The sequence below is a fragment of the Schistocerca serialis genome, chromosome 2 (genome assembly GCF_023864345.2).
Source record: "Schistocerca serialis cubense isolate TAMUIC-IGC-003099 chromosome 2, iqSchSeri2.2, whole genome shotgun sequence".
NCBI classification, from domain to species: Eukaryota; Metazoa; Arthropoda; class Insecta; order Orthoptera; family Acrididae; genus Schistocerca; species Schistocerca serialis.
Window position 1 is genome coordinate 617,477,531 of NC_064639.1, and position 12,172 is coordinate 617,489,702.

General features: G+C 37.2%; 1 protein-coding gene across 4 annotated transcripts in view; it reads right to left on the bottom strand.

Moving 5' to 3' along the window:
• Nucleotides 1-12,172, bottom strand: part of LOC126457669 (gamma-tubulin complex component 3-like) — a 304,002-nt gene that overhangs the window by 214,487 nt on the left and 77,343 nt on the right. For all 4 annotated transcript variants that reach the window (XM_050094169.1, XM_050094170.1, XM_050094166.1 and 1 more), the window contains one exon: nt 1,653-1,838. In XM_050094169.1, the coding sequence (XP_049950126.1) occupies nt 1,653-1,838 (186 nt within the window). The remainder of the gene's footprint in view (nt 1-1,652; nt 1,839-12,172) is intronic.

The window sequence follows — 12,172 nt, forward strand, 5'->3', positions numbered from 1 at the left end:
TCTTGACACAGTGCAGAGATTACAGAATCTGTTTATTAGTGTCTTCTTCCTTATACAAAATACAATAGTTCCAGGACTAAGGGCAAGTCCTGGATTACACTATTAAGGGAGCCATATGTACCTACCCTCTCAGATTTGATTTGTATTGAAAAGAAGTATAGGGCACAACTAGGATTTTAACTTGTGTAAGTAGGAAGTACAACTTTCAACCAGGGAGGAAAAAAGGGCTTGAAAATTTTAGCTTGCTTATATAGTTCGTAGGGTCATTAATAAGCAATGAGTTTGCAGCCAAATGAGTAAGCGCTTAGTTTCATAAGCGCGAAGTATCTAGATCGAATCTCGCTGCAGGTGCTACTACCTTTTGTGAGTTATCTACACCAATATTTGGTGCTATGCTTCGATATACATGGTATGCTGTGAAATTGTGTGATGCCCGAGAACTGTTTCTGAATGTAAATCAAGTTTGCTTTGCAACAGACACACTGAAAAACCCACGGACGTACAAAAGTTCAGCAATCCCTACATATTCTATATGTCATGATAATTATTGTTTTCCATGTTTCTACGATCAGTATCAACCCGATTTGTTCAGTGCTGCATAGGTTATACATTATACTTGTCACAAATTAGATACAGTAATATAAATAAAATGAATACAATGATTTGATTGTAAGTTTAAGTGTATCATTTTTCGATTTCCAATCTCCTTAAGAAGAAAAACCTTTTTCTGGTTTCTTCATGTTACAGATTAGGAAAAAAGTAAATGAAAGACCAAATACTGATACTTCTCAAACCCATAATAAATGTGTTGTTAGAATTACATGGAACAGAAAAATAAACTACTGGCAGCGAGAATTGATGCAGACACCTCGCACATATGAAACTAAGTACTTACTAGCTTGGCTGAGGATCCCCTTAACGCTAGAGGCCCTACAAAGCATACAGCACAAGCACGCCTATGATTTTCAAATCCAATTTTCTCAAAAACGGTTGAAAGTTCCATCTTCCTATTTACATATGTTAAAATCCTAGTCGTGCCCTACATACCCTGTCAATATGAATCAAATCAGTGTGGGCACATTCACACTGTCTCTTTGTAAGACTAAATCAATCAAGATATGTTTGGATTAAAAACAGAATCAAGATCAGCGTGGCATACTCCTGAGCAGAATAACATACATTTAATGATAGCATGTTCACTATACTAAAAATTGAGGTATTTTTGTGATGGATTTTAAACAAACTTCCGAGAAATTACTCCTATGTTCTAAATGCTACGTGTGTTCTTCAATCTTGTAGTCTTGAAAATGTCTACCACTTTCCATGTTAAAAGCTGGAACCTTGTGGGGTTATCATAACAAAGTCAGTGCATAATGAATGATGAAACTAATGAATATCTGTTTTAAAAATTTTAAACAGCCAAAGATGGCAAAAGTTTGTTTTGTGATAGACACACTGAAAAAATCAAAACGCTTATTATGGCCATGGATCTATGCACAAGAAAATTCAATCATCTTAACTCCCGTTTGAGGACAAATTACTGAAATATTTTAACATGTTCAATATCAAGTACATTTGATAATTTCATTTTTCAATATCAACTTCCTGTGGATAAACAGTACTTTATCATGAGAAATTTTTGAGACTCATACCCTAGACTGCAGTACAGCAATCAATCTGTAGTATTCTGTCAGTTCATCATGTAGGGCAGCTACAAGGCTCTGGTTAACAAGTCCAGCCGGTCTCGTAGCATCACAGAACTGTCGCACTTGGTTGTGCAGCCACCCAACCTCCGCCAAACGGAGTACTTGCTGCCGGACTGATGGACGGAGGTCCACCTGCAGAAAGAATCTTGTCAGTCCTAATGGCTCTATATTTGCATATATCTTCTGTTGAAAAATAAGTTGGATGTTACAACTTTCATCTTTAAATAAGTCAGATGACAAAGAAAACTTTGTGTTAAAAGTGTTTCACAGGGCGAAGAACATTCTGTAGTCTCCTAACTGGAGAAAACTCTGAATTTTAGAAGTGTCATCAATAAAGATTTATTAAACATTAACCAAGTACCTCCAGGTATGCAACCAATATGGCAACAACACATAGTAAGAAGTCTAGCCAGAAAGATAAATATATTAGTAACTATAAGGAAATGCAGTATCATAAATTTCCACAGTAACTTCATCTGTCCATCACTTCACAATGTTTTTCTGTATTAATTTCAGAAAACTTCTTTTCAATTTTTTTTTTATCATCATCATCGCAGTTTTGAGGTTGAAACTTCCTTTGTGTTTTGCTTCACTTACTGGTCACACCCCTGAACTCTTGTGCTATTGTTTGCATTCTCTAGTGGGAATAAAAAGATGTTCCAATCGCATATAGATAGGGAGGCATAAAATACAATATCTGATCAAGAAGGGCACCTGGACACTTGCCAGTGGAAAATAATATGGGGTGTGTCCACCCATCATATTTCTGAGGGCCTGAACGCTACTAGGGACACTTTTAATGAGGTATCTGAATGTCTGTGGAGGAACGGCAGCCCATCCTTCCTCAAGACCCGGAACCAGAGAAGATATTGATGTTGAACACTGGAGTCGGGAGCAAAGACAACATTCCAGCTCCATCCCAAAAGTGTTCCATGAGGTTCTGGTCAGGACTCTGGGCAGCCTAATCCATTTCAAGAATGTTGTTGCTTCACAGACGTTGCTTTATGACAATACACAATACTATAAAAGGTGTTCATATCCTTCCACATTTATCGTTTCATTAAATTCAGTATGGGGACCTAACCCTAAGAACAAAAATACACCCCCATACTATAAAACCACCTCGAGTCTTATTTCACTGTTAACATTATACATGATGGCATATAATGTTATCCAGGTATTCGCTAAATCTGAACCCTTCCATCAGATTGCATGGGTTATATTGTGATTATCACACTAAATCACTCGTTTAAAGTTATCCACAGAGTCAAGTGGCGCCACTCTTTATCCCACCTCAAACATAACTTTCACTGACTTCATAAATGTGTCTCTTACGAGGAGCTGCTCAACCATTCTATCCCTTTCTTTTTAACTCCACATGCTTAGTCATTGTGCTAAATGGACTGCTGGTAGCACTTCAGGAATCACAAATAATTCAGTCTTCTCATTTGTGATCCCTTTCTGACCATAGGTTAGGTATGCCTGGTCTTAGATTAACTGTGGTTCTTTCTTCACGTTCTACTTTACACTCACATCACCAGTAGTTGTTTTGGGTAGCTTTAGAAGGGTTGAAATATCTATGATGCATATATAATACTCAGGTAGCAACCAATGTCTAGTCCACATTCAAAGTTATTAAGCTCTCCTGACTAACCTATTCTGCTGTTAGTGCTTCTCTACTGATGACATAATACTCCACTTGCCATCTTTTACACTGGTGGATCACACTCTCGTGACATCTAGTGGTCAATTCTGCATTACATAGTGGTGTTTGAATACTTTTCATCAGATAGTGTATGATGCTCATAGAGTAATTGCTGTTCGCAAAAAGTGTAGAGCACATCATGATAAGTGAGGGGGCAAGACTTTTGAAGAAGTAGGCCCAATAAATTTGTCATATTTCACTGCAGTGGGCCATCATGGCCAGTAAAATATATATACCTGGGCTGGTGAAACATGTCACTTGACAGCTCGCTTGTTACTGGCTATACTGCGATTGCAAGGTTGCAATAGCTTCCACCACAAACGCCAACAGCTCTGAAGTATACTTTGTAAATGTAAACTACAATCAAAGTTTGTACGTAAGTACAATAAAGTATGTTTTTCTAACAATGGAGATAACAGCAATGGAGACGAAGCGTTTGATAGTTTATGAAACCAGGAAACAAAAAACACCCGAAGTTACGGCAATATCTATGAAAAGTCATTCCAAATTGTTAAGATGATAGCTACATATAAAATGTCGTATTGATAATGTAAATCTAAGCATACCAAAGAACACGGTATCCAAACTTCTAGAAAGAAATTAAGCAAAACATGCATAGCCTACTCGGTTGCAGAGCGAAAGAATTAATTCTGTATACATTTACACTCACTAATTTACAATGTCAGTGGCACAATTCCATACAGTTCCCCTTCACTATCATCGGAATTGGCGCCAAAATTGTTATCATCATTGTCTAGAGAAATCATGAACTGTTTCTCTTCATTTATAATTCCATATAGTCTGTGCTTCTGTTATGAGTTCAGCAACATGGTCTATTTTCTTCTTCCGTGAGGCAGCATTTACTACAGCAAGACCTTTGCATATCAGTCTTTCTACTTCCGTTATTGTAAAGGTCTTGTTGCTTCTAATGTATGCCTTGACATCACTCCAAACCAATTCAATTGGATTAAAATGGCAGTGATAAGGCAGTAGCCTAATTACCACATGACACTGTTCACTTGCAACTTCATCTTTGATGTATTTAGGTGTCACAGGCTTAGTCTGTTTTACGACCAAATATAACAACAGATTTGTCATGCTAATGTCCACAGCAATGTCTCTCGCCTGCCACCACTGCACCATCATTTCTTTACGGACACTAATGATGGGAGTTTTGTCTAAAATTACATGATGGTATGGTGCATTGTCCATTACAAAGACTGTCAGAAAACTAAACTGGAGCAACAAATTTTTAAACCACTGTAGAGAGCGTGGGTGGTCCATATCCCCATGTTAGTCACTGGTTTTTCTCGACTGAAAAACTAAAATTCCTTCAACAGAAAGCCGTTCGAAGATCCAGCAGGGTATAGGACCCAGTGTTATTACTGTTGCCAATAATCATCTATTCCACCAAGAGGCAATCATCATCAACAAGGATGATGATTAATTACATAACAGAATGTGTGAGGCACTTTTAATGATAATTTTGTATGGTTTTTGAATAATAGTTTTGATAAAAACTTTATTATTGTAATTTCAGTATCACTACTCTTCATTCATTTTTACCATTCATCAATAAATATAAAAAAATATTTCACACATGAAACAAATATTTAATAAATATAGTAATTTGGTCAAATATTCTCTTAACTGTAGTCCGAACTGGTTCAATACTTCTCTGCATGAGTATGAGACTGCCAGTCTCAAGCTTACTATCGAAAATAATGAAATCATTGATTTAAAAGTTCTCCTGAAATGCAATGCACATATAGCAGAGCACTTGCCCTTTCAAATCACTAATGCCACTATTAATTGGATGAACTGTGTGGCTGTTCAGTTTAGACTGCTGTCTGCATCATTCTTTCCTATTTTTTTTTTTATTTTCCTGCGATTGTGAGCACTTTGTACAATTTTCAGTTTTGTTGTGATCTACATAATTAATCAATATTATTAAAAGCTATAGTAAAATCTCTAAATTTAATGCAGGACAGTTGTCCATGTGACAGCAAGTTTTATGCACTGCCTTTACTTCCTTTACATTTTGGGAACAATGACTATTTCCAAACAAATAGGCACCCTGTTAGCCATAACTGATTAACCTGATCATAGGGTTGATGGTATTTGTGGCTCAGTGTGACCAGATGTACAAATGGTATGTTCCACTGCCCAGACTACTGTAGGCATTGCCAATCTGTAGGGATAAAAGTATGTACCTTACACAGACTGAGCAAAAAACGAAGGTGAGAAGTGCCAAAGAAAATGAGTCTTCTTTTTACTGGGCTCTACCCTGTATCTTCAAGGGGTCAGCATGTTAATCTCAGTTTGGCAATGTTACTGATATAAAGTGACCAGATGTCAATGTTTCAGAACTGCATTCTTAAGTCAACAAATAACTGTATTTATGTTAATGGAAAATCACAATAGTAGCTGTGCTACCAGTAACCATTCTGGAATTACGACCGAAGTGGCCAACACGGAGAAAACCTAGTGCAATCAATGAGTTTGACATAACTGGTTTACTATGTGCACTGCATCAAAATACTGTTTACTCCTGATTATTTGAGGTAATGTGGGGGAGAACATGCACAAATAACCGAAAAACATAAATAATCAAGATATTTTCTTACATTCAGTTTTATTCGAAAGTTTATCCAAGCTCTCTGTGTACGTAATGTAGTCCTGTTTATTTCTTAAAATAGTCTGCGAGGTTGGTCTGCTTCTGATAGAAGTTGATATTTATTTGCCTGGCATTTCAAATTTTTCTTGCAGCAATAGTGTCATTATACTGAAACCCTGTGGCCCATATAATTTAGATGGACATCAACACATTGCAGTGCAGTACAATGACTGAAAATGTCACTGACTTTGTTCCCCACTTTCACGTTCAGTGTCCTCTTCTTTGTTTTGTTGTGAAGCAGTAGTCACAATTTTGGTATAACTCATGTACTGGAAGCCAGGTTCACAAGCATCAGTTGTCAGCCTCTCATTCAAGTTGCCTTCATCACCACCTGAAAAACCATTTAAACCCGTAGTCTGATTCATTACTTGTGCAGTTGTTATTTACTCATCACTGAAATCTTGAAAACCACTTTCTTCTATATCTGGAGGAATTTGCCACCAAGATCAAACCAGTGTTATGTGGTTTGACTTCCTGACAGGCATCAGAAATACCATGTATGGCATACAGAATTGTCAACTTCTTCCTGAATGCCACCAAATCACCCTTATTAACCAGCATTCTCAGTAGAATAACACTATGGAGCCATTTTACTGATGCAATTACACCTTGGCCCATTGGCTGTATAACAGCAGTAATGTTAGGAGGTAAAAACTAAGGTACAGTGAGACCATCGCCAGATATAAGAATTCTCTCGTCGGAACGCGCAGGAGGGTTATCAAGCAAGATAACAGCATTTTGTGGCAATCTTTTATCTTTTAGAAATCATACACTGTACTTTCAGAAGGTGGTGGTTTCAACCTACACGGGAAAAAAAAAAAAAAAAAAAAAAAAAAAAAAAAAAAAAAAAAAAAAAAAAAAAAAAAACAAACTGGGTAGATGGTACCTTGTTGATTTTTATTTTAAAAAATTGTGACTGGGTCAAAAAATATTAATGTCATTGTTGGAGGGAACAATAAAGAGGTGGGGATTAAACCCATCTATGAATGTAATTACTTTCCATGAATTCAGGGACTACTTTCTAGAAGAATTCTGATCTGAGTAGAATCGAAGTGTTCCTGAAGAATTTGTGCTGACAGACCAAATGATAACACAAAATAAATTTTTGAAAAGCTGGTTAAAGAGAGTGGACAATTCTCAGCTCAGTACAGCCGATAGATACACAAAAAACAGAACCAAAATTCACGTTCCTAGCTTTCGGAACAAATGTTCCTTCATCAGGGACGAGAGAGGGGAAAGAAAGGGAAGAAGGGAAAGTAGATTCAGTTACTCACAACACAGGTTATGAAGCAACAGGGAAAGGAAAACAGGGAGGGTAGCAAGGATGGAGGCATGGTTGTCAGAGGGAAGCCAAAGATATTTTGCTTTCCCTGTTGCTTCATAACCTGGGTTGTGAGTAACTGAATCTACTTTCCCTTCTTCCCTTTCTTTCCCCTCTCTCCTCCCTGATGAAGGAACATTTGTTCCGAAAGCTAGGAACGTAAATTTTGGTTCTGTTTTTTGTGTATCTATCGGCTGTACTGAGCTGAGGTAATATCTTTGGCTTCCCTCTGACAACCATGCCTCCATCCTTGCTACCCTCCCTGTTTTCCTTTCCCTGTTGCTTCATAACCTGTGTTGTGAGTAACTGAATCTACTTTCCCTTCTTCCCTTTCTTTCCCCTCTCTCCTCCCTGATGAAGGAACATTTGTTCCGAAAGCTAGGAACGTAAATTTTGGTTCTGTTTTTTGTGTATCTAGAGAAAGCTTTTGACAATGTTGACTGGAATACTCTCTTTCAAATTCTAAAGGTGGCAGGGGTAAAATACAGGGAGCGAAAGGCTATTTACAACTTGTACAGAAACCAGATGGCAGTTATAAGAGTTGAGGGACATGAAAGGGAAGCAGTGGTTGGGAAGGGAGTAAGACAGGGTTGTAGCCTCTCCCCGATGTTATTCAATCTCTATATTGAGCAAGCAGTAAAGGAAACAAAAGAAAAATTTGGAGTAGGTATTAAAATCCATGGAGAAGAAATAAAAACTTTGAGGTTCGCCGATGACATTGTAATTCTGTCAGAGACAGCAAAGGACTTGGAAGAGCAGTTGAACGGAATGGATGGTGTCTTGAAGGGAGGATATAAGATGAACATCAACAAAAGCAAAACGAGGATAATGGAATGTAGTCGAGTTAAGTCGGGTGATGCTGAGGGTATTAGATTAGGAAATGAGACACTTAAAGTAGTAAAGGAGTTTTGCTATTTGGGGAGCAAAATAACTGATGATGGACGAAGTAGAGAGGATATAAAATGTAGACTGGCAATGGCAAGGAAAGCGTTTCTGAAGAAGAGAAATTTGTTAACATCGAGTATAGATTTAAGTGTCAGGAAGTTATTTCTGAAAGTATTTGTATGGAGTGTAGCCATGTATGGAAGTGAAACATGGACGGTAAATAGTTTGGACAAGAAGAGAATAGAAGCTTTTGAAATGTGGTGCTACAGAAGAATGCTGAAGATTAGATGGGTAGATCACATAACTAATGAGGAAGTATTGAATAGGATTGGGGAGAAGAGAAGTTTGTGGCACAACTTGACCAGAAGAAGGGATCGGTTGGCAGGACATGTTCTGAGGCATCAAGGGATCACCAATTTAGTATTTGAGGGCAGCGTGGAGGGTAAAAATCATAGGGGGAGACCAAGAGATGAATACACTAAGCAGATTCAGAAGGATGTAGGTTGCAGTAGGTACTGGGAGATGAAGAAGCTTGCACAGGATAGAGTAGCATGGAGAGCTGCATCAAACCAGTCTCAGGACTGAAGACCACAACAACAACAACATCGGCTGTACTGAGCTGAGGTAAGTACTGGCCAGCCCCTCTATCTCTTTGTTAGTATTTGTTTCACATCTTTATATGAGATTTTCCATTAATCATTTAGAGTGGACAATTCGTATGACAAAAGATCAGAGTCAGAGTTTAAATCCCTGGTAGAAACTGGCAGATGATTCCAAATGAAAAATGGAGAGGAAGAAGTATTTCACTAAGTTTTTAGAACATGTGGAAGACAAAGAAATTTGGCAGGGAAAAGTGATAATTAGAAATAGGGAAGGACTGGCCTGAAAATCACAGACAAAGAAATTATTAAGACAGAAACGGGAATAATAGGAACAAACGAGGGAACAACCAACCAAATACAGGAAGAAGAAAAATGCAAGAAGTAGATGGTGAACTCAAGCACCTCTTAGAATAGAGTGTAAAAATAAGAGTTACAAACTTGAGGGAAGACAAACAGAAAAACAGCAGCTACACTATTTATGGGCTCCAACCAAAGCTTAAAAAATAGGAGGTATGAGAAAGCTACATGGAAAATGCAACCAACAGATGTCAGACGACGCCAAAATACAGAGTGGAGGAAATAAAAATGCACAAAATTGAAGCAAAATAGAAACGCTAGTAAATGAGAATGAAAACAGGGTTGTCCAACAAAATGTGGATTACTGTACAAGATCTGAAAATGAAGAAAACATCCATTATTCGGGATAATGAAGCGGCAGATCCTATTATTTGGTGGAGGCAACACACGTGTATGACGAGTTAGCTACGTGTATCAAGGGCACAGGAAGGAATCTAATTCGGGGAAGGAAGGAGTGATCAAAGGAAGATGGTACCCATCCCAAATGATTCTAGCAAGAATGAGCGCAAGTACATCATCCAACAGATGAGAAGCATCTACAGGCTTTGTTTAAGTCACAGTCAAATTACACCAAGTAAGTAATGACGACTTCATGAGCAGACTAGTGCTGTGGGCCAGAATGAGTACACATTTGATGACTGGGTGCAAATCATCCAGGAAAATGTAGATTATAAAGTTTATGAAATGATATGGTGAAATTACTGCATTGTGGCTTCAACAAAGTTGTAGGCAGATGCAGCATGAATTGTTATTCTTTTTCTTAGAAAACATCATCTCACTGGTCACATTTATTTGAAATATGATGTTCTCAGATGTCGCCTCATTTTCTTACCTACAGTCTTGTGTTCAAAAATGTTACATAAAGAAATATCATGTCTAATTAAGTTTCCAACGAGCCTTTCTTTGTGTTGTTCTATAATTTTCAGTAGTTCTTTCTTCTCTCCTATTTCTTGTAGAACCATCTCATTCATTTTTCTGTCATTCCAGCTAGTTGTTCTAATTCTGCTTCAAAGGTGAGTTCTCTCCTGTTGTTTGCTAACATCCAGGTTTCACATCTGCATGTCAGGACAAACCATTCGAAGGTCTTTATAATTTTTTTTCCTTAGTGTGGAAGATGATGTCCTTGTTCACCAGAACGTTCTTCGTATTCTGGAAAGTACTTTCAGCCAGTGCTGTTCTCTTGATTTCCTCGAGACATCTACTGTTTTTCTCCACAGTGCTACTTAGATAGTAAAATTTTGTTGCTTACTTCTTCAGTTGTTCACTGCCTATTTTGGTCATTCTTACATCCACCTCTTTTCATGTCTATAATCATTAATAATTCTGTCTTCTTGGTATTTATTTTTTAGCTTCCGTAATTTTTATCTCTTGATTTAATGTAGTCAATATGAATACTATTAATTTTGATTCCAGTCATTTTTTCTTCCTTTTTTTGTATAAATTCAAAAGAGCAAAAAACATGGTAGAGAAAGAAGATGGAAAACCAATTAACTTACATAACAAACTTATGCAGTACCAATAGATGGATGCTACAACAGACGTGGAAACAAGGGTGAAGAAACCTGCACATTAGACACAAAATACAGTTATGTGGTCCCTCGTAGAGCAATGTTACTGCTGTACAAGACTTACTGCGGGAAGGTAACAAGTGAAGTACAGATTTGTGTTAACTAAACAAAATCCCAAAGAAAATATATAGAGTAAATGTGGACATTTTAACTTTCATTGCTAAAGATATCTGCACCATTACACACAAGTTATCCTTGTTTTAAAGAACTTGCTTCAGCAGAAGTCTCCGATGCAAGTGTTTAAGTTACAGTTACTACTGACAGTAATAGCAAATCAACAAATAAATAATAAAAAACAGGTCTTTATTGTTATAAAGATGAATGATGTGGGTTTTGAACACAAGTTTATGACTGTACCAAATTAGAGCACAACCAAAATGTTGGGAACCAAAACTTTTTAATCAGCAGATGATTATTAGTTGAAAAAATTAGAGCACTGAGTTGCAGTCAGAACAACCAGATAAATGTAAAATTTAATGAACAGCATAATTTGGGAAGATAGCCATACAAATCTATCCACACTGTGATGATACCAAGAAATGTTGGTTTAGATAATGGAGAATAATGTTACTGTGTCGGAAACCTGCATGGGGATCGCCACTCATATAATGAAGTTCATCAAATTGGAAGTAATGTTCAAGACATCACAATGGAAAAGTGTGAGAAGATGTATCAGATATTGTTGCAAAACAAATTTGATTTTGCCTGAAAAATCAAGTATTAATGCATGACTACAAGTATTTTCTAGATGCTATAGAAAATGTATTATGTACAACTGAACCCTGTATCTTTAGCCAAAGCAGAGGTGGTGTAGAAGGAGATCAATAAAATGGCAGAAAGGGTGTAGTGGAATGGACCAACTGTCCATTTAACAACCAAAAACTTATTATGTTAGCAAATAAAAGTGTCGTCACTGATGCACATGCCTTTGTTAAATGAGTGGCAGACCAACCGGACTACTTATATCAAGCATTGCAAAAGTTTCACAGTGTATGACCCTATTAGTTCTTACACATGGACACTGGCAACTATCATCTGGGCAGAATCGCGAAATTAAACTGCAGTCCTCTTTGCAGGAAAATATTATCATTATAACATGATGTCATTCATATTACAAGTTGCGGAGTGTTTATAATTGTACTTGATAATTTCTTGGGAAACATCCAAGGATCAAAATTTATGATCTACACTTAATGATTTACTATGCATATCACACGAAAAGAAAACACAAATGTTCAGTGTGGTAAACAGTGCTGAAATGGCACTCATGCTGGAAACAAAATTGAATTTGTGAAGAGAAAAATATCATTTCACAGCTATGTTGTTACCACCATAGGTATGAGAAAGGGCC